Below are 22,795 nucleotides of genomic sequence, written 5' to 3' on the forward strand. Positions count from 1 at the left end.
CGCTGATCTCTCTCTCTCTCTCTCTCTCTCTCTCTCTCTCTCTGTCTATTCAATTGCAATTCAAGTGGCTTTATTGGCATGGTAAACATATGTTTACATTGCCAAAGCAAGTGAAATTTCTAAACAAAAGTGGAGAAAAAAAAACAATAAAAAGTGAACAGTAAATATTACACACACACACAAGTTCTCTCTCTCACGCTGATGACGCTATACTCATGTTGGGCAGCGTTTCTGTAAATTATTTCGTTCTAAATTCCCACACCGAACCCACACAAATCTGGTTAAATGAAGTATAAAGCCTAAGACATATGGCAGTGCCCCGTGGCGTGGATTACATAAATAACTCGTAAATATATTATATACTTAATATGTCAGGCTTGAGATTATAAAACCCCACTTGCATTATGAAATTGATTGTTATAGGTTAAATAAAATATGTAAATCATTAGTAGCGGCCACAGAATGCACCTTGCAAAAGTTTGTAATGATGGCAATACAGGGAAATGAATCGTATCCTTGGGGTTTGATAATTGGTAAAAGTGTTGACTCATGGCGATTTTAAGCATAGTTCTGCTATATACATATGCAGTACAGTCAGTGTACAACCATTGAAATACAGCAAGGACATTTAACTCTGCATGTTGAGTCCACAAGAGATTCGTCTCCAAGAGAAGGTGCGCGTGTCCTAACTCATGTTTCTAGTAGTAAATTGCAGCTATTCGGTGGAGAAACAGACTGAGCTGCTGGAAAGAAAAAACGCATGCAGGGGGAGGAGGAAAATCTAGTGACACCGTGAAATTGCATTAAACATGCCATTCTCTGCTCCGAGGACGTTCATGCTCCCCAAACTCTCATCTGCTCGCTGGATGGATGCCGCCGCCGACACAGAAGTTTGACGCAGAAAGCTCTCCAGCAGCTTTCGTTTCACGGAGAAAATAACGGCCTTATTTACCTGTCTCCATCATTTCTATGACAGTGGTCTCACGAACATTCGGATATCTGATGCGCTATTAATTTTCTTTTGAGGAAAAATAAATCGAGAAAGAGCGCTTGACCAAAAGAGGTCAATAAATAAGGAGTACGTTTTTTTGCTCCGGATAAAGACATCTAAAATGCACTTATTTGGAATATCTGTTCTCCTTGCCAATTCAGCGATTCTCTACGCAAATCTAGCCAGTGAATCGAGTCATGAATTCAGTCATGACTATTATGATTATGATCAGGATCAAGGGGATGCACCGGTATGTATTTGGATACAAGTGTTCTATTTAACGCATGCTATTCACATTACTTTATGCATTACTATTATCCATTGTAAATTATTCAATTGATATTCAAACACACTTTAACATTATATTGGGGAATGAGGGAAGGAGTGGAGGGTATGCAAGTCATAATATTTGACATAATAAGTCAAGCCATAATGCAAGTCATAATAAATTGGTGATGATGTAAGTTACTGAACATTCACTACCGTACAGCATGTAGTGAACATAGACATCACTGAAACAAGGGGGCACATCAACAGGAGGTCCTTTAATCTGAACTTTTAATGAGGAAATGGGGAAAAGGCTCGAAATACATGGAATTTGATTTACTAAGCATATACCTTTTCAATTAATGAAATCATAGACAGGATAATATTTATCTCCAGTATGTTCCCTCTCACAGCTGAGGGGGAGGGGAGGGGGGGAGTCAGCTATCATGGATGAGAGGGAGCGAGAGAGCAGTGAGAATTCCTCACAGTGAAAGGATGAAAAGGAGATTAAAGAAGAGCACTTTCAAATTAGCAGAAGAAAGGGGGGTGGAGGCAGGTGTCACTGTGTGTGTGTGTGTGCCTCAGTGTTTGTGTGTGTGTGCCTCCGTGTGTGCCTCAGTGTGTGTGTGAGCCTCAGTGTGTGTGCCTCAGTGTGTGTGTGTGTGTGTGTGTGTGTGTGTGCTTCAGTGTGTGTGTGTATGTGTGTGTGCGTGTGTGTGTGTGCGTACCTTGGCGTGTGTTCCTCAGTGTGTGTGTGTGTATGTGTGTGCCTTGGTGTGTGTCCCTCAGTGTGTGTATGTGTGTGTGTTCCTCAGTGTGTGTGTGTGCTTCAGTGTGTGTGTGTGTGTGTGTGTGTGTGTGTGTGTGTGTGTGTGTGTGTGTCTGTGTGTGTGTGTGTGTGCGTGTGCGTACCTTGGCGTGTGTTCCTCAGTGTGTGTGTGTATGTGTGTGCCTTGGTGTGTGTCCCTCAGTGTGTGTATGTGTGTGTGTTCCTCAGTGTGTGTATGTGTATGTGTTCCTCAGTGTGTGTATGTGTGTGTGTTCCTCAGTGTGTGTATGTGTGTGTGTTCCTCAGTGTGTGTATGTGTGTGTGTTCCTCAGTGTGTGTAGGTGTGTGTGTTCCTCAGTGTGTGTGTGTATGTGTGTGCCTTGGTGTGTGTCCCTCAGTGTGTGTATGTGTGTGTGTTACTCAGTGTGTGTGTGTGTTCCTCAGTAGCAGTAGGAGATAAGGAGACAGGGATAATCTTAAACACGTGGCTATTTGATCCTATAATATGACACTTAGTTGGAGGGATTAACACTGCTACTAGTTGACTTTTAGTGTCTCAAATGAGCCTGCAGCTGTTGATGATGCACTGAAAACACAGGTTCACATTCTTAAACTCTCTTCTCCTTTCTCTCTCTCTCTCTCTCTCTCTCTCTCTGTGTGTGTGTGTGTGTGTGTGTGTGTATTCAGTAATGATCTTGTTATGTACTCCCATTGGCTCATAAAGATTATTTACAGTAATACATCTGTATGACCTGAAAAAACAAGATTTCCTATCTGGATAGTTTCACTTCCAGTACCTACCTCTGATATTAAGTAGTATCATAATGGCTTATGAAATTCACTGTGTAAATAAATGACCTCATATGCCATACATTTATAAAATCTAATGAAAACATTAAACACCTCCCATAGGGACTGGTGTGATTGGTCTGAGTGTGTGTGTGTGTGTGTGTGTGTGTGTGTGTTTAGGTGTATGTAATCACAGTTATGTTAACCCCCTGGAGTCGTTATTAAATTAAAAGTAATTAAGATAAATTTCATCGGAATTCAAGGACAACATGTTCAACCTTACTTTTTTTTAAATGCAAGTGGGAGGTATTTATCCTACGATGACTATGGTTAGGATACAGCGGTGAATATTTGTCCAATAACTACACTGGAACCCAGACCATGTGTGATTTCATAGTAAGAAACACATCCTGTGCAGGTTCAGTGTGTCTACCTCTTCAGTACTGTAACTACACTATAACTCACCTACAACTAGAGGTCATTTGGATGCATCAATCAGTGTTGGGTTCACACACACACACACACACACACACACACACACACACACACACACACACACACACACACACATACACACACACGTCGAAGTGAGACATCCACTTCGAAAGAGTACTGAGGATGAATGGCTGTTCTAATGGGGCTGGAGAGTAGAACAGGGCTGGGTTGAGAGGGTTGAGAAGGGGTACGCCCATGGGAGGTGAATAGGAGTAGGGTAGGTGCTGTTAGGGATAAGAGGGGCGGCTGTAATTTGTGGTCACCTTGAGGTTTGGATCAGACCTCAACCCAACCGTAGCATAGACCTTTGTGCATGCCGGTGGGTCTGTCTCAATAGTCTGGTCTGGATAATTGGTCTGGAGCTATTTCATGTTGAAACATTGATTGCTTTGTGACTGATTGCTTTATCACACACGCACACACGCACACACGCACACACCTCTGTAAGGGGGGCTCTTGGTAGTGTAAGTACAGGAGGCCTGGGTGTTTGTGTTACAGTTGGTGAAGAATGCAGGGTGAAAAACTCCTGAGGCGATGAAGCGTACAGACCTGGAGTGTCAGAGAGTGGCTGTGGGATAGGGTCCATTACCTACTGCTCCCTAAGACAATGGACCTGACCTGGACTTAGCACTTAGCCTAGCTTCCCACTGTGTTGTTAAGGGGAATCCCTCTGGGCATTGTAAGATAGGGCCCCTGTATAGAGACATCCCCTAGCTCTTAGCCCAACATTTACCCCCTAGGCCAGTACCCCCTGTATAGAGAAATCCCCTAGCTCCTAGCCCAACATTTACCCCCTAGGCCAGTACCCCCTGTAGAGACAACCTCTAACCCAACCTTTACCCCACAGGCCAGTACCCCCTGTATAGAGACAACCCCTAACCCAACCTTTACCCCCTAGGCCAGTACCCCCTGTATAGAGACAACCCCTAACCCAACCTTTACCCCCTAGGCCAGTACCCCCTGTATAGAGACAACCCCTAACCCAACCTTTACCCCCTAGGCCAGTACCCCCTGTAGAGACAACCCCTAACCCAACCTTTACCCCCTAGGCCAGTACCCCCTGTATAGAGACAACCCCTAACCCAACCTTTACCCCCTAGGCCAGTACCCCCTGTATAGAGACAACCCCTAACCCAACCTTTACCCCCTAGGCCAGTACCCCCTGTATAGAGACAACCCCTAACCCAACCTTTACCCCCTAGAGCACTTCATGTAGATGTGGCAGAAGGGGCTATACGTGCAATCAATATGGTTGTAGCTCCACCTCATCTTCTAGTAGAGTAGATGTGATTTTCACCATATTTCTTACACCTATAATATGGCATGTAGCAGACAATTTTATCCGAAGCAACTTGTTTGCATACATTTCATGTTTGGGTGGTCCGGGGTGTCGAATCCACTACCCTGGCGTTACAAACACCATGCTCTACCAACTGAACTACAAAAGACCACTAGCCAGTCCTCCCAGATACACTCAAGAGACTAGGTAGGGAGTAGGGGTTAAAGGCTGTTTCCTGTCTTCTCCATGACAGTCAGTATACTATGTGAAGAGACTAGGTAGGGAGTAGGGGTTAAAGGCTGTTTCCTGTCTTCTCCATGACAGTCAGTGTAGTATGTGAAGAGACTAGGTAGGGAGTAGGGGTTAAAGGCTGTTTCCTGTCTTCTCCATGACAGTCAGTATACTATGTGAAGAGACTAGGTAGGGAGTAGGGGTTAAAGGCTGTTTCCTGTCTTCTCCATGACAGTCAGTATACTATGTGAAGAGACTAGGTAGGGAGTAGGGGTTAAAGGCTGTTTCCTGTCTTCTCCATGACAGTCAGTATACTATGTGAAGAGACTAGGTAGGGAGTAGGGGTTAAAGGCTGTTTCCTGTCTTCTCCATGACAGTCGGTGTAGTGTGTGAAGTAATCCGTTGTTCTCGTAAGCCCAACAGTTAGAACCCAGGTGGAAGAGATTACCTCACAGCTGCTTTCCTCAGCTCGACGTAATCTCTAGGTTATCTCTGTTACACAACCCACCTGTCCCAACTCCTGGTCTTACGACTGGATATCACTTTCAGCACTTTATCCGTTTTCACCAAGAAAGAACACCGGGTCAGAGTATCAAATAGGAGCTAGATGAGTCGGTGACATACCGTAGGGTTTGTATGTGGCTTAGGCAAAGGGAGAGAGGGTCAAAGTTCAGCCGTCCTTTGAGTTAGGACACTGTTGCAATTGAAGTCAGTATTACAAGAGAGCTGTCACTTTTATGGACAAACTAACCATTTCAATGTGGTTATGAATTGTCTACAATGGCAAGTATTTGAGTGCCTGCCAAAATGAAGAGGGAAAAACCATGTCAAAGGTTCAGTGGAGTATATAGGAGTCCCAAGCACTGGAATACAATAAGAGGACAAACATATAAACACATACAGTATATACAAGGCATTTTTCTTTAGAGGATGTTGATGTTGCTTTAACAATTGAGTTAATGCTTAGACGCCTTAATGTATACATGCCTGTACCCACCCAGGAGTACAATGCTCTCACTCTCTCCCTCTCTCTCCCACACAAACACGTTATTCTCTCGCTCTCTCTCTCTCTCTCTCTCTCTCTCTCTCTCTCTCTCTCTCTCTCTCTCAGTTGCTTCTCATGCCATCTTTCCGCCTCTCTCTTCTCTCTCTCTTTCTGCCTCATTCAGTCTGTGCTACTAAAGCGCCACTAACGACCCCCTCGTAAACCCAGGCCGTATGGTGAACCTTATGAACAACAAGCAGTCAATGATCCTCAGTTGAATCCTCAGTGTGTCCATATGTCTGTGACAGTAGCACAGTAGGAAGCCTTTGACTACCAGTACTGTCTGCATGTCTGCTACTGAACCCTCCAGCTCCCTCACACAGCAGCCAGCAGGTGGTAGCTCATAACAAAACTAGAGCTGTAAGCTAGGATCAACATCACTGTCAGATGTATAGCTGTGTGCTAACTCTGTCTGGTTAATGTAAAGCTGAGAACAGAGAGAAGAATGTATTCCCATGGTCCTTCAGGACAACTAATGGTGCCTCTCTGACACTCTCTTGCCCTCACCTCACCAACTTCCTGGAAACAGTGCAGTCAAGAAGAGGCCAAATTAGTTCACGGTCCTCAGAAGAAGTTCTGGACGTTTTCAAAACACATTTATCTGCAGTGGAGACCCTTTAGTTCAGCTCACGTGAGCTGGAAATGAACGGTAGCCGCAGTGCCAGGTGCTTAGGGTGTAATGTGACCAAACAATGCTTAATTCATATTGTTAAGATGATGCAACAAGTGTTTCATGATTTAATGAAGGCTGAACGCATTTTCTCTTGAAGTGCCCCCTAAAAATATGGTGCCTAATTGGTGCAACAAAAAAACAAACAGCAAATTGCTTTGTGTTTGCTGTTTGATGTTAGCACCAGCTAGCAGTGATGTTATGCAAGTCTCATTTCTTCCTAACATCGAACATCTGCTTTCGTGGGGTTACTGACAGGGGCTGTCACTGCGTACAGGTGTAATCCTATCAGGGCAAATAGTAATTCACTAATCTGCCTCTTCCCCCATGTTTCCTGTACCATGTTTGACAAAGACCAGAACATCCCATAATAATGGAGGTACTGAACCGCCAAGGACCGTTCCATTCTTTTCACAACCTATTTGGATGAATGCTTTAACTAATAAACGCAAAATCTCTCAGAACACAAAAACAACAAACCCGGGCTAGAGAGTGTCAGTATAAATATGGACCTTTTAGCATGTTATCACCTACCATAATACTACACCGCCTGTCACTGCAAAGCTTCAGCGTTTATTTGTCACGTGCACAGGAGACAGCAGGTGGTAAACGGTACACTGAAATGGTTACTTGCGAGCTACTTCACAGCAAATCAATATCAAGGTGAGGGAAAATAATGTTAAGGAAATGATACAAAAAGTAAGAAAACACACGAGAAATACAGAGAAAGTAACACAGCAATAGAAGCTATACTTGCCCAGTTAAATGAAGGTCAAATAAATATTAAATATATACATACTGAATGTACAAAACATTAAGAACACCTTCCTAATATTGAGTTGCATGGACTCTACAAGGTGTCAAAAGCGTTCCACAGGGATGCTGGCCCATGTTGACTCCAATGCTTCCCACAGTTGTGTCAAGTTGGCTGGATGTCCTTTGGGTGGTGGACCATTCTTGGTACACACAGGAAACTGTTGAGAGGGAAAAACACAGCAGCGTTGCAGCTCTTAACACAAACCGGTACGCCTGGCACCTACTACCATACCCTTTTCAAAGGCACTTAAATCTTTTGTCTTGCCCATTCATCCTCTGAATGGCACACATACACAATCCATGTCTCAATTGTCTCAAGGGAAAGTAAAAATCCTTCTTTAACAGGTCTCCTCCCCTACATCTACACTGATTGAAGTGGATTTAACAAGTGACATCAAATAGGGATTCACCTTGTCAGTCTATCTCATGGAAACAGCAGGTGTTCCTCATTTTTTACACGTTCAGTGAATTGAGCCTGTAGCTTAAAAAGACACATTTTGATGGGGATTTCTGTATTATGTTACCTAGATTGATGTAGGTGTGTGTCAATAGACTCTTAATGATTAATTAGATATGGCAAAATAGGACATTTATTATAGTAAATGAAGCAAACACAGATTTTTACAATAATTCCAAATATTTATCACGAGCTGAACCATTTAGAGATACTTAAAAAAATGTTCCTAAGCACAATTGAACCAGGCGCTGTAGACTGGAGCGTCCGTAGAGTCAGTGCAGCAGGCTGAACGCTTGACGTTCCTAGTATACCTAACATCTTCAGACTGAAGAGTAAAGAGTTGGATTAGACTCACAAAGGATATACAAGACTCCCAACTCCCATTTTGTGCAGTGGGGAGATTGAATGGGGGTCAATGAGGTTAGAATGCATCGTGAACAGGCTCAGCTCAGGCTACTTGTTGGTAGCAGACATTGTATAAAGCGGTGCTCCTGAGCTCTTCAGGTGTTAACATTTAACCTGTTTCTCATTGTTATGCTGATCCTGCCTCTCAACAACAGGTCTTTTCTGACTAGGAAAATGAAAGCAGATTAAAGAGAACGTGAAAGGTGCCCAGTTTGTTTTTCTGTGGTGATTAGATAATCAGATCCAACTCTCTGTAGTCAGAAATGTGTGCTAGACATGGTCATGGTCCTTGATTTTAAGCAATTTTGCTATGATAACATCTTAGTGTTTGAGAATATCTTCTGGAACGAGATATTACATATTATGCAGCATTTCAAAGCTGGACAAATGGGACCAATTTCATATGGGAGACAAATTCTAACAGAATCACAACAGCTAAGATGAGAGACAACGCTAGTGTACAGAGACCATGCTAGTCTACAGAGACCACGCAAGTCTACAGAGACCACACTAGTCTACAGAGACCACGCTAGTCTACAGAGACCACGCTAGTCTACACTGACCACAATAGTCTACAGAGACCGCACAAGTCTACAGAGACCACGCTAGTCTACAGAGACCGCGCTAGTCTACAGAGACCGCAGAAGTCTACAGAGACCACGCTAGTCTACACTGACCACAATAGTCTACAGAGACCGCACAAGTCTACAGAGACTACGCTGGTCTACAGAGACCGCACTAGTCTACAGAGACCACGCTAGTCTACAGAGACCACACTAGTCTACAGAGACCGCGCTAGTCTACAGAGACCGCGCTAGTCTACAGAGACTGCGCTAGTCTACAGAGACCGCGATAGTCTACAGAGACTGCGATAGTCTACAGAGACCACGCTGGTCTACAGAGACCGCGCAAGTCTACAGAGACCACGCTAGTCTACAGAGACCGCGCAACTCTACAGAGACCGCGCAACTCTACAGAGACCACGCTAGTAAGATGTAGCCGGAGCAGAAGGCAAACGTTGTACGTGCCCCCAACCGATTGTGTTTTTTTGTTCATTTATCTGCGTTGTTTGTAACTTATTTTTGTACTATTTTTGTACATAATGTACATAATGCTGCCGCTACCGTCTCTTATGACCGGAAATAGCTTCTAGACATAAGGACTGCGATTACTCACCACGGACTAGCAGAATCCTTTTTCTCTTTCACTACTCTGACGGAGGATATACGGCTCACTCGGGAACAGGCCCCGACCCCAGTGATCTGCGTGAAGAAGAGGCGGAGAAAGAGAGGCCAGAGGCAATCGAATAAACCCCCACTCTCGTCAGTTCTGCTTGCAAACATGCAATCTTTGGACAATAAAACGGATGAGTTATTGGGAAGATTAAACTACCAACGGGACATTACAAACTGTAACATTTTGTGCTTCACGGAGTCATGGCTGAACGACGACAATATCAACATATAGCTGGCTGGTTATACGATGTACCGGCAGGATAGAACAGCGGCGTCTGGTAAGACAAGGGGCGGCGGGCTATGTATTTTTGTAAACAACAGCTGGTGCACAAAATCTAAGGAAGTCTTGAGCTATTGCTAGCCTGAGGTAGAGTATCTAATGATAAGCTGCAGACCACATTACCTACCGAGAGAGTTTTCATCTATATTCCTTGTAGCTGTTTACTTAACACCACAGTCTTAGGCGGGCACTAAGATAGCATTGAATTAGTTGTATTTCGCCATAAGCAAACAAGAAAACGCTCACCCAGAGGCGGAGCTCCTAGTAGCCGGGGCCTTTAATGCAGGGAAACTTAAATCAGTTTTACCAAATTTCTATCAGCATGTTAAATGTGCAACCAGAGGGAAAAGAACTCTGGACCACCTATACTCCACACACAGAGACACATACAATGCTCTCCCTCACCCTCCATTCGGCAAATCTGACCATAATTCCATACTCCTGATTCCTGCTTACAAGCAAAAATGAAAGCAGGAAGCACCAGTACCTAGATCAATAAAAAAGTGGTCAGATGAAGCAGTTGATAAGCTACAGGACTGTTTTGCTAGCACAGACTGGAATATTTTCCAGGATTCCTCCAATGGCATTGAGGAGTACACCACATCTGTCATTGACTTCATCAATAAGTGCATCAATGACGTAGTCACCACAGTGACCGTACATACATACCCCAACCAGAAGCCATGGATTACAGGCAACATCCGCACTGAGCTAAAGGCTAGAGCTGCTGCTTTCTAGGAGCAGGACTCTAACCCGGAAGCTTATAGAAAACCCGCTATGCCCTCTGATGAAACATCAAACAGGCAAAGCGTAAATACAGGACTAAGATCGAGTCGTAATACACAGGCTCTGACGCTCGTCGGATGTGGCAGGGCCTGCAAACCATTACAGACTACAAAGGGAAGCACAGCCAAGAGCTGCCCAGTGACACGAGCCTACTGGACGAGCTAAACTACTTTTATGCTCGCTTCAAGGCAAATAACACTGGAACATGCATGAGAGCACCAGCTGTTCTGGAAGACCGTGTGATCACGCTCTCCGCAGCCGATGTGAGTAAGACCTTTAGACAGGTCAACATTCACAAGGCCGCAGTGCCAGATGGATTACCAGGACGTGTACTGCGAGCATGCGCTGACCAACTAGCAAGTGTCTTCACTGACATTTTCAACTTCTCCCTGTCTGAGTCTGTAATACAAACATGTTTCAAGCAGACCACCATAGTGCCTGTGCCCACGAACACTAAGGTAACCTGCCTAAATGAATACCGACCCATAGCACTCACATCTGTAGCCATGAAGTGCTTTGAAAGGCTGGTCATGGCTCACATCAACACCATCATCCTAGAAACAATAGACCCACTCTAATGTGCATACTGACCCAACAGATCCACAGATGATGCAGTCTCTATAGCACTCCACACTGCTCTTTCCCACCTAGACAAAAGGAACACATATGTGAGAATGCTATTCATTGACTACAGCTCAGCGTTCAACACCATAGTCCCCTCAAAGCTCATCAATAAGCTAAGGACCCTGGGACTAAACACCTCCCTCTGCAACTGGATCCTGGACTTCCTGACGGGCCGCCCCCAGGTGGTAAGGGTAGGTAACAACACATCTGCCACACTGATCCTCAACACAGGGGCCCCTCAGGGGTGCGTGCTCAGCCCCCTCCTGTATTCCCTGTTCACTCATAACTACATGGCTTGGCACAACTCCATCACCATCATTACATTTGCCGATGACACAGCAGTGGTAGGCCTGATCACCGACAACAACGAGACAGCCTATAGGGAGGAGTTCAGAGACCTGGCCGTGTGGTGCCAGGACAACAACCTCTCCCTCAACGTGATCAAGACAAAGATGATTGTGGACTCCAGGAAAAAGAGGACCGAGCACGTCAACCATTCTAATCGATGGGGCTGCATTGGAGCAGGTTGAGAGCTTCAAGTTCCTTGGTGTCCACATCACCAACAAACTAACATGGTCCAAGCACACCATGACAGTGATGAAGCGGGCACGACAAAACCTATTCTCCCTCAAGAGACTAAAAAGATTTGGCATGGGTCCTCAGATCCTCAAAATGTTCTACAGCTGCACCATCGAAAGCAACCTGACTGGTTGCATTACTGCCTGGAATGGCAACTGCTCGGCCTCCGACCGCAAGGCACTACAGAGAGTAGTGCAAACGGCCCAGTACATCATTGGGGCCAAGCTTCCTGCCATCTAGGACCTCTATACCAGGCGGTGTCATAGGAAGGCCCTAAAAATTGTCAAAGACTCCAGCCATCCTAGTCATAGACTGTTCTCCTTGCTACCACATGGCAAGTGGTACCGGAGCGCCAAGTCTAGATCCAAGAGGCTTCTAAACAGCTTCTACCCCCAAGCCATAAGACTGCTGAACATCTAGTCAAATGGCTACCCAGACTATTCGCATTGCCAACTCCCCCCCCCCCCCCCCCCCCCCCCCCCCCCCCCGTCCCCCACAACACTGCCACTCTCTGTTGTCATCTATGTATTGTCATTTAATTAACACTCCCTACATGTACATACTACCTCAACTATCCGGTGCCCCCACACATTGACTCTGTACCGGCACCCCCCTGTATATATTGCTATTTTTTACTGCTGCTCTTTAATTACTTCTGCGCATGTGAATAATACACATTTGATTTGATTAGTCGACAGAGACCACAATAGTCTACAGAGACCACACTAGACTACAGAGACCACAATGGTCCCGGAAAACATCAATAGCAGGTGACGAGATCTGCCTTTCATAACTGCACCAGTTTTCAGCCCGTCTCATTTCTTCTCTTCCCTGTTCAGCCTGTTCTGTTCACATATGGAAGTACATCTAATCCCATACATGTGTTTTACCACTTCTCAAACAGTAGCGTAGAAGAGCATCCATCAGCTGAAGTTTAATTAGAAAAGAGAGAGCCTAGAGAGGGAAGGAGAATGAGATGTGGAGGAGATGTGGACTTTAACCTCGTAGCCTCTCCTCCTAAACTCTTGGCCTCTCTGCGTTGACTTTGTGCACGCGCCTTTAAATGCAGCCCTACAGAACCGAGGTGATTGGCGGTTTTATTCATACCGCCAACATACGGACTTGCCATTTGGAAGTGCACAAAGGTGGTAGAGGTGCAGAGAGAGGAGAAATCCCCCATTCATTATTAGCCTGGTTTCCTTTAAGCTCTGCCGGCTTAAAGAAAGGGTTCATTTCAAATGTCCTGGACCTCAAACAGAGGAACGGTGCAGTCAGAGGGAAAAGATTTACCGGTCGACTGGAGAAGACCCAGGGTCATAGTAGATAGTATCTCTTGATTGTGGCAGTATTACTTTCGAAATGGAATTCAACCAATAATTTCTCTGTCTACTGCCTTATAACCTAAGCCTGTCATGGTACATGTGACATACGAAGTCCGCCATAGTGATAATTTCAGTGGGTACACCAATTTGATTGACTTTCGTTACAAGTTTCACAATCAACTGTTCTGTTTGACTAATCTCTATTGTTCTGCTTGTCATACCCCTCAGAAAGCAAAGGGTCCTCACAAGCTTCCCTGTTTGTCATGGGTACATGTTTAGGGGCCCCAGTAACTCTGAATGCACTGACACCGTGACTAAACAAGAGGGCTAGATAGGTGGTCTCCTCATCAGGAGTAGCAGAGTGTGCATATAGACTATCTGTAAACTGGTTTGGAGACAACAGGTTAGCTTAGAAGTCTTTGATTAATCGAGAACTCACTGAGGCAAGACGTTTGTTTAGAAGAGGAGTGTGAGCTGCATGCCTGGTCTGAAGTTACGACAGTGACACACCCGTACTCACAAATGAGTGCACACACATAAACGCAAGCACACACACAACAACACACACACGGCTCTGCGCTCCTAAGTCAGCTTACACCACGACTGCCAGCGTGCAACCGCAGCACTCCAAGCGCTAAAACAACAAGTCGTGACGTAATGCCCTCGCGGCCAATACCGCTAAAAGCGATGAGCTCTGGGGAGCGGGCTCCCTCTGTACTGTATCAGCTTAGCGCTTCCAACTGCTCTGTGAAAACAATTACAATTAGACATCTGTGAGTGTAGTTCAAATTTTCACACAATTCTCTCTTGACAATACACGGAATTCAAGTTATTCAAGTGTATCTCAAGGATTTGCACATACAGGACCTGCCCTTTCAAGAGAAACCAACAGGTTAACTCTCAGACTCGAACGAGGACAATTAGCATAGAACAGCATGTAAGATACATGTTTTCTCCTGTCCTATACTTTGAGGTTTTCTCTCGCCCTTCAACCTGCTGCAGTATTTGAAAGTTGAGATTAAGTTGGAAAGAGCATGCATTGGTAGACCAGTGTTGGGATCATGGCTTGAATGGATCTAGCTTTTGTCAAATGTACATCAAAAGTAGTTTTTTGTGCATTTCAGCTAACCCAGTGCAGGCTAGCTAACCCAGTGCAGGCTAGCTAACCCAGTGCAGGCTAGCTAACCCAGTGCAGGCTAGCTAACCCAGTGCAGGCTAGCTAACCCAGTGGAGGCTGGAGGCTGATGTGTGGGGATGTAAAGTCGGCCAGGCAGAACACCCTGGAAGGGGAGCTCAGAAGGTGGGCTATGCTACATCAGGCTCTAGTTCCCGGTGGTCCTATAGAGCCAGATAAATAGGCTGAGCTGATTGCTTTATTGCTCCGCAGAAACCCTAAAGCAAGCAGCCATTCACAGATAAACATGTCTAATCCCACTAAAACACATCCCTCATGTCTGTCAGATATCTGCGAAACGAATCTGCAAATCTGTCAAGGAGGAAGGGTGACAAAATGGAAGCCAGTTGAGGATTACAAGATCAGTGTTCAAAATCCCTTTTCCTCCAAGTTCTTCTGCAAAGCTGATTGTATCTGGGCAATTACTCAATAATAGTTTATTGGGGTTTTCAAGGCTAATCCTATACTATGTACATTAACACTGACTATGATATTTTATTTGCTCAGACTTTGCACAGTGCAAGTTTTACATCTAATGACTATAGCAGCTCTAGCGCTAGGAATGGCAAAGCCATTCCCCCAAGGAAGAAGGCAAGTGGGTGAGTGAGTGTGGAAGAAGGAGGGTGGAATGATGCTGGCCTTGGGATGAGCTGTAGCGTGATGTACATGAGGAATTGTTGGAGTCTTCCTACCTACCGGGAGACATTTCAATCACGCCAGGTCTGCATCCCAAATGGCACCCTATCACCCAGTGATGACAGGGTTCCCATAAGGCTCTGGTCAAAAGTAGTGCACTAAAAAGGGAGTAGGTGCCGTTTGAGATGCAGCCCAGGAAATGATTAGTGATGAATAGCATTATTCAAATGAAACCTGCGGTCTGTCTGGGTTCAGGTCTGCTGAGCGGTCCCTACATGGTGATTTGTATCTCAGTTCATTTCGGGTCCATATCAGTAGAATAGGACAGATATCCCTGATATTGGCTAACCCTGCACACCAGATGGATGGAGGCATGGCGGTGCATGGGGCCCTCTCTTCCCCTTCCAACTCCTTCCATCTATATTGTGGTGGGAGTCTGCTCAGCCATCCAGAGCTGGTGTTTGTGTTGTGTAGCTGGGTCAGTGGAGTCTGGTGTTTGTCCTGTCTTACTATAGCTAGGTCAGTGGAGTCTGGTGTGTGTCCTGTCTTACTAAAGCAAGGTCAGTGGAGTCTGGTGTTTGTCCTGTCTTACAATAGCTAGGTCAGTGGAGTCTGGTGTTTGTCCTGTCTTACTGTAGCAAGGTCAGTGGAGTCTGGTGTTTGTCCTGTCTTACTGTAGCAAGGTCAGTGGAGTCTGGTGTTTGTCCTGTCTTACTGTAGCAAGGTCAGTGGAGTCTGGTGTTTGTCCTGTCTTACTGTAGCAAGGTCAGTGGAGTCTGGTGTTTGTCCTGTCTTACTGTAGCAAGGTCAGTGGAGTCTGGTGTTTGTCCAGACTTACTATAGCTAGGTCAGTGGAGTCTGGTGTTTGTCCAGACTTACTGTAGCTAGGCCAGCTCCCCCAGTGCAGTGCTCTCTAATCCTGTCCTGTCTTACTGTAGCTACGTCCGGAGTGGTATACAATTGAAGTCGGAAGTTTACATACACCTTAGCCAAATACATTTAAACTCCCGTTTTTTCACAATTCCTGACATTTAATCCAAGTAAAAATTCCCTGTCTTAGATCAGTTAGGATCACTACTTTATTTTAAGAATGTGAAATGTCAGAATAATAGTAGAAATAATTATTTATTTCAGCTTTTTTTTCTTTCATCACATTCCCAGTGGGTCAGAAGTTTACGAACACTCAATTAGTATTTGGTAGCATTGCCTTTACATTTTTAAACTTGGATCAAACGTTTTGGGTAGCCTTCCACAAGCTTCTCACAATAAGTTGGGTGAATTTTGGCCCATTCCTCCTGACAGAGCTGGTGTAACTGACTCAGGTTTGTAGGCCTCCTTGATCGCACACGCTTTTTCAGTTCTTCCCAGACATTTTCTATAGGATTGAGGTCAGGGCTTTGTGATGGCCATTCCAATACCTTGACTTTGTTGTCCTTAAGCCATTTTGCCACAACTTTGGAAGTATGTCTTTGTCCATTTGGAAGACCCATTTGCGACCAAGCTTTAACTTCCTGACTGATGTCTTGAGATGTTTCTTCAATATATCCACATCATTTTTTCCCCTCATGATGCCATCTATTTTGTGAAGTGCACAAGTCCCTCCTGCAGCAAAGCACCCCCACAAAATGATGTGTATGTAAACTTCCAACTTCAACTGTATATGTAGATATATGAATATGGTTCTGGCTAGGTCCGTTTCCTCAGTACAGTGTTCTCTAAGCCTGTCCTGTCCTACACTAGCTAGGCCTGTTCTAGGTCCATTACAACCTGTTCTCTGTCTCTATGCCTGTCCTGTCCTACTGTAGCTAGGCCTGTTATAGGTCCATTACAACCTGTTCTCTGTCTCTATGCCTGTCCTGTCCTACTGTAGCTAGGCCTGTTCTAGGTCCATTACAACCTGTTCTCTGTCTCTAAGCCTGTCCTGTCCTACTGTAGCTAGGCCTGTTCTAGGTCCATTACAACCTGTTCTCTGTCTCTAAGCCTGTCCTGTCCTACTGTAGCTAGGCCTGTTCTAGGTCCATTACAACCTGTTCTCTGTCTCTAAGCCTGTCCTGTCCTACTGTAGCTAGGCCTGTTCTAGGTCCATTACAACCTGTTCTCGGTCTCTATGCCTGGTCCTGAGGGTCTAATAAATATGGATCAAAGTAATGGCTGTAACAGATGCTACACGTGTAATTCCTGTGTTTGTGCAGGTAGCTAGTAGTGGGATCAGGCTATGGAGAAAAATACCATATCCTACTTTAGCAGCCTTCTGTTCCACCTTGCCTTTGGCTACATGCCATTCCATAATCTCTTATCCCCATTTAGCAGTAATGGTTCCTCCTCATGTACAGACCGTGGATGATATGCAGACATCAGAGATATTACGGTTCGTCATGGATCTGTTTTGGTTTGAATATTTAGTGGTTTCACATCTGGGGCTATAACATAATGTCGTCAGATCAAACTACAGATGACTGAATGTTGGATCTGACTTGACCCAAAGAGGATATGCCTTGGTTTTAAAGGATCTGTTTCGTGAGTTTTGTCCTGATGTACAACAGCGAATACAATTCTTTGTTTGGTTTCAAATAAAAATACTTTTATTTGGGAAGTCGAAGACTATTCAGTTTTAAATTGTTGGATGGAGTTAACAGAGTAAGTTACTATCACAAGTTAAGGACAGGAATAGTTTGAGGTTTTCCTGTCACTCCGTTGACATCAAATACATCATTATAAATAAGAATTTGTTCTTAACTGACTTGCCTAGCTAAATGTAGGTTATAATAATTTGTTGAGTAACTATCAGACCTATTACCTATTGGCCACTGCTATAGCATTTTTTCCAAACCAGGATGCTTGTTTGTTCTTAAGGGAACCATTTTCAATCGGTTATTTTACTTTCAATATGACTCATATCATTAGATTATGCGGTTTGGACATATTAGGAAATCTTTAATTCACTATTTTTGCAATATCGATGAGTCACTGTCTGACTTTGGCAGGATTTTGACTGTGTTTTTATTGATTATGACATCACTTTTGGGAATGGAAAAATCTTGTCAGGCGGTTGGCTCACTAAATGTCACTCTAATGCAGAACATGACATCAGGCTCCGTCTTTAGGCAGTGTAAAACAGATACAAATGGACCATACAGTATCATATACATGGCAATACATTCATGGTAATATATTTGAAGAGGTAGATTCTAGTTGATTCCTGGCAACACGGATTAAATCCCTGGCCCTGCAGGTGAAGGGAAGAGAGGAATTCCAGGCTCAGATTGAGATGATCGTTTTGGGCTGCTGGATCCCGGATCTTAGAGGGGAGGGGGGACGGGGGCTTGCCTGGTACCCATAAACCTGCTCTGCTCTGCTTAGTCAGAGGAAGCACACACACTGCTCCTTCACCGTCCAGCCCAGGCTCAGGCTGTGGTTTATACCTGTCATCATAGGAAATACCTAGAGCCGTACTGTACAGTATAGGATGTAGCAGCCTTCCAGTAACTCAGTACTGAGGCCATCACTTCGGCCACAGGTTTCTCCTGTTCGTTACAGAAAGTAACTCCCACGCATATGATTCCATCTTGACATTGTTTAATTGTCCATTTTCCCTGACTAGGGGAATCTCACAGCCCTGGTTGTAATCTATGCAACCAGGGACTGGAGTTTTTCCTGGTCAAATCACATGGTCAGGGAAAACTCCTGGCCCTAGCCACTCCCTCCTAATGGTGTCAATTGAACAATTGAAAGTCAGTTAAATTTGCAATACTGTTAAGAGGTCATTCAAGTGCAAAGACAACAGCTTTTATGTTTGCTTGGTAATTGGAACCACACATGCTGATGATTAAACCACACTGGCATGTTATTACTGTCATAGTGGTCAGGAGGATTTCCTGTGCCTGCTTGTAGTGTGGCAATACTGTTCCATGACCATCCCTCAGTCATACATTCACCTTCCTGTGCCCGTGGCAGTGCATTTCACTAACAGCAGAGATTCGTCCAAAATGGCACCCTATTCCCTCTATAGTGCACTACTTTACTGCACTATGAAGGGTATACTGTGCCATTTTGGATGAAGACCAAGACTGACAAAAATGAACTTTGGCTGAGGTTTTATGTGTTACATTTTGAACATTCTTTTATCCGGACTGTATGTCTGTCCGCGCGGTCATTCATATCCTGTGACTTCCAACTTTCACCGCATGAACCCTAGTCAAAAGTAGTTAATGTAAGTGTCATCAGTGGGATTGCTTGGCAGAGTTCTGAACTGCATGGAACAAATGAAAGTGGTGTGTTTTGTGGTGGACGTGATTCATTTGAAGCTTTTTACTGCAGGGGGCTAAATCAAGGTCACACAGTGTTTCTTGGTAGTCTTAAACAAATCTACTTTGAAACAAAGTATACACCTCACACACATGGTTATGGGCTTAAAGAAGACACCTGTACCATGTCAGATATAGAGTTGAAATGTATTACATTTTGAGTTTGCATCCCAATAATATACTTTATATACATCAAAATAGACTGAAATATAACAAAACTGTTTGACATAGAAACACCGGAATTATTGCCGTGATTTAAAAACAAAAGTGTATTAATTATGAAAAATAATAATAACAGTCCACCCATGAGGCCACTAGGTCATTTGACTGCAGGAAAGGACTACCTATCAAATGTTCTGCCTTTCTACTGTACTATACTGTCAAGTGTCTACTGCCTGGTGGATGCATTCCACTGTGGATCCTTACTCTGTGTTTCCATATTGGTCTTCTGTACTCTGTGCTCCCAAGTCAATAGTAAAACAACAATAGGTTATATTTCTAGTTAAACGGAATGTTTAGTTGGAGATATGTTTGTTCATTGTTTGCCTTTGTCTTACTTAAAATTGATTTAAGACGTCAGATGCCTCTTTCCCTAGTGAAAGAACGTGAGGGTGGACCAAGGTGTGAATAAGCTTACACACACACACGCACGCGCACACACACACACACACACACACACACACACACACACACACACACACACACACACACACACACACACACACACACACACACACACACACACACACACACACACACACACACAGTGTCTATTGTTTCTGGTAGGAAACAGACCATTGCGTGTTATCTCTAGAACCATTGACAACTAACACATGAAAGGAGTCTAATACAATAGTCTTGTTCAGGCTTTCTCTGGTGTTTGAGTTTCCTGAATAAATCAAGGGGAAAATGGCCGCTTCCTACAAGGAATTGAATTCTACCTCTTCAACTGATACTTTGTTGAGGAAGCAGTGCTTGGGAGAGAGATGGTCCATGTCTAGAGGACCAGAGTTGAGCATCACCCGCTGTACAGGCGGTACACTATAGATTCCAATATATGAACGACTCTAAGGTTCCACTTTAACCTGATAGAAAGGTCAAGCTCTTTCTCTCTTTGTTTCTGGATCATGTCAATTACAGAGGAGCTGAGGTCGTATTGTCAGTTAACTGTTGGCGACACAGGAGTAAAAGATGGAACTGCTGTTCCATCCCGTTATCTGCTCTGCCTTGTTTATTAAGTCATGACATCTGATATCAAATCAAAGGCTTGAACCGGTGTCCTTGGAGGGTATCAGAGTCCAACAAGCATTCCCTGGACTGAATAATACAGCCAGTATGTTTACAATCTGTCAATTGTCTACGAACTGCAAAGCACGTCCCCTTTCAGTTCAACCCACTTCCTTGTCGTTTGGGTGAAATGTTTGCAAACAGCGCATGGCTCATCTTCGAAGACAAGATGAACTAGACAAATCAACATATTATTAAGTAACCTTCTCTGGAAACAACTCAACTAGGGAAAACATAATGGTTCATGTCTTTGTTGAATTTGCCTATCCTGTCAACGTGTTTTAAAACACTCAACATCCCACAAGCTTTAAGGCTAACATATGAGTCATGTGTATTTATAATTTATCATGTTCTCCAAGCCAAGCATTTAAGAGACGTGTTCTCTGTAAATTAGAGTCAAGAACCTTACATATCCATGGTTGTCAGCACAGAATAAAATGTAATGTCTATTTAATAATCCCAGCTCGGTCTTTGATAATAAACTATGATGAATTACCCAGATAGAGTCTGTCCGAAATTAAAAAAACATTTATCCTCCCCTTTTTTTTAAAACTTTCGCTTTTTGACACCTTGAAGGGAGACGAATGTGAGGGAGGGAGGTTTTCTCTTTCTTTCTCTCTCTTTTTCGGTTATCATCGGGGGTGATCAGTCATGACTCATGAGGGTCACTGGGCATGTTTCCTGGAATGTTCCAGGCAGCAGTATCACTTTTCATCGGCGACTCCTGTACACTCTGTTAGACAGTGCTCATGTTTTCACACTTTGCAAACTCGTATCCCCCAAGGAGTGGCGGGGTGGAGGGAGGGTTACGGGAGAGGGGGAGGCACGGCTGCATTCTCACTGCGGACGCTGCTTCGGCTCAAGATCTCAACTCCCGGGCCGCGTTTAACACCCTGCTCGGCTTACTGAGTAAGCAGCCTGTCAATGGTTTGGCCGGTGAGGGACGACCGGGTGCTGAAGGTGTCCTAGACGATTCGGATACAGATGTCTTCCAGGGGTTGGTTGTACTGTTGAAGGAGAACAGGTCATTAGCTATAGTAGCGCCTCCCTACCCGTTCAGACAGTATTGGCCTGCCTCTCCACTGTGTAGACACCCCGAAGGCGTAACCGATACGTGTTGGTGTATTTTAATCATGTCTTAGCCCGTACGTTAAAGGATTTTTTCATCGTTCACTCCGCACCTATTTGTGGTTATCCTTTTTATTTTTTTCATTTCAATACTGGTCTGTGGTTTGATACAACTGTTAAAGGCAGCACAATACAAAGGGATTCTCAGCATTGAACGAGAATTATGTTTTGGAATGAATAGTAAAACTAACACAGTTAGTCGATTGAACTGATTCATGGCAGGTCATGGCAGATCAACAAGTACAATAGCCTACTAAGGCCTGGTTTGCAGTCCGTGAATGAATGAGTGGCTTATTGTTCAAATAGCTTACATACAGTGTGGCAGGTAGCCTAGCGGTTAAGAGCATTGGGCCAGTAACTGAAACGTTGCTGGTTCGAATCCCCGAGCCAATTAGGTGAAACATCTGTCGATGTGCCCTTGAGAAAGGTACTTAACCCTAGCTGCTCCAGTAAGTCACTCTGGATAAGACTGTATGTAAAATGCATATCACCTGATTCCACTGCATCTTTGTTGGCCGACAGGAAATGCTTTACCAATGCAATTGAAATGGTTTAATCCAAAAGACCAGCACACAGCAGAACCCAACCAATGAAAAGGCTCAATATGGCTAAACAAGCATTTATTGCACTTTCTAGGGAGTTAGTGACATGTATGTCTATGTCCGTGAGCCAAAACCATCACCATGAGATTCCTTTCTAAACACTCTTCCTCCTCCTAACAAATAACAATAAGATCTAAGTCAATTCACCAGATCATAATATTGTCTCCGACTGAGTTGACTCTGGTAACACAGTTCCTCGTGAACCCTGTCTGTATCATTCACCACACTATTGTGGGAGGTCTCCTCAAACCAAACAACCTTCATGTCTTCTCCCCAGTCCTTAATGTGCGATAACGGTACCAGTACATCAGTCCTTATATGGTCTCTCTGTTCTTTCCATCCAGGAGCCGTCGGAGCCAGACCTTGAGCAGCAGCTGCGCTCCGTGGCCAGTGTTGAGGAACTGATGAGGATAGTGTACCCTAACTACTACAGCGTGCTCAGTTGCCGGTCGAAGCGGGGCGCACGTTTCCCCCTGAGAGGGGAACACACAGCCACGGAAACGCGGTCGCGCAGCGAACTGCCGGCGTACGCTGGTGCTCCCTTCAACCCTGACACACTGAAAAGTAAGTGTTTGTTTTCAGGAGATGCTTTTTCTGTCACTGTTTGGCCTGTCTAGATTCGTT

General features: G+C 44.5%; 1 protein-coding gene across 1 annotated transcript in view; it reads left to right on the forward strand.

Moving 5' to 3' along the window:
- The first annotated feature begins 495 nt into the window (after nucleotides 1-495).
- The window catches only part of LOC110534482 (vascular endothelial growth factor C), a 51,956-nt gene continuing 29,656 nt past the window's right edge, over nucleotides 496-22,795 (forward strand). The window contains exons 1-2 of the mRNA XM_021619353.2: nucleotides 496-1,241; nucleotides 22,516-22,735. Coding sequence (XP_021475028.2) covers nucleotides 1,113-1,241; nucleotides 22,516-22,735 — 349 coding nt within the window. The 5' untranslated portion in view covers nucleotides 496-1,112. The remainder of the gene's footprint in view (nucleotides 1,242-22,515; nucleotides 22,736-22,795) is intronic.

The sequence above is a fragment of the Oncorhynchus mykiss genome, chromosome 10, assembly GCF_013265735.2.
Source record: "Oncorhynchus mykiss isolate Arlee chromosome 10, USDA_OmykA_1.1, whole genome shotgun sequence".
In the NCBI taxonomy this organism is placed as follows: Eukaryota; Metazoa; Chordata; class Actinopteri; order Salmoniformes; family Salmonidae; genus Oncorhynchus; species Oncorhynchus mykiss.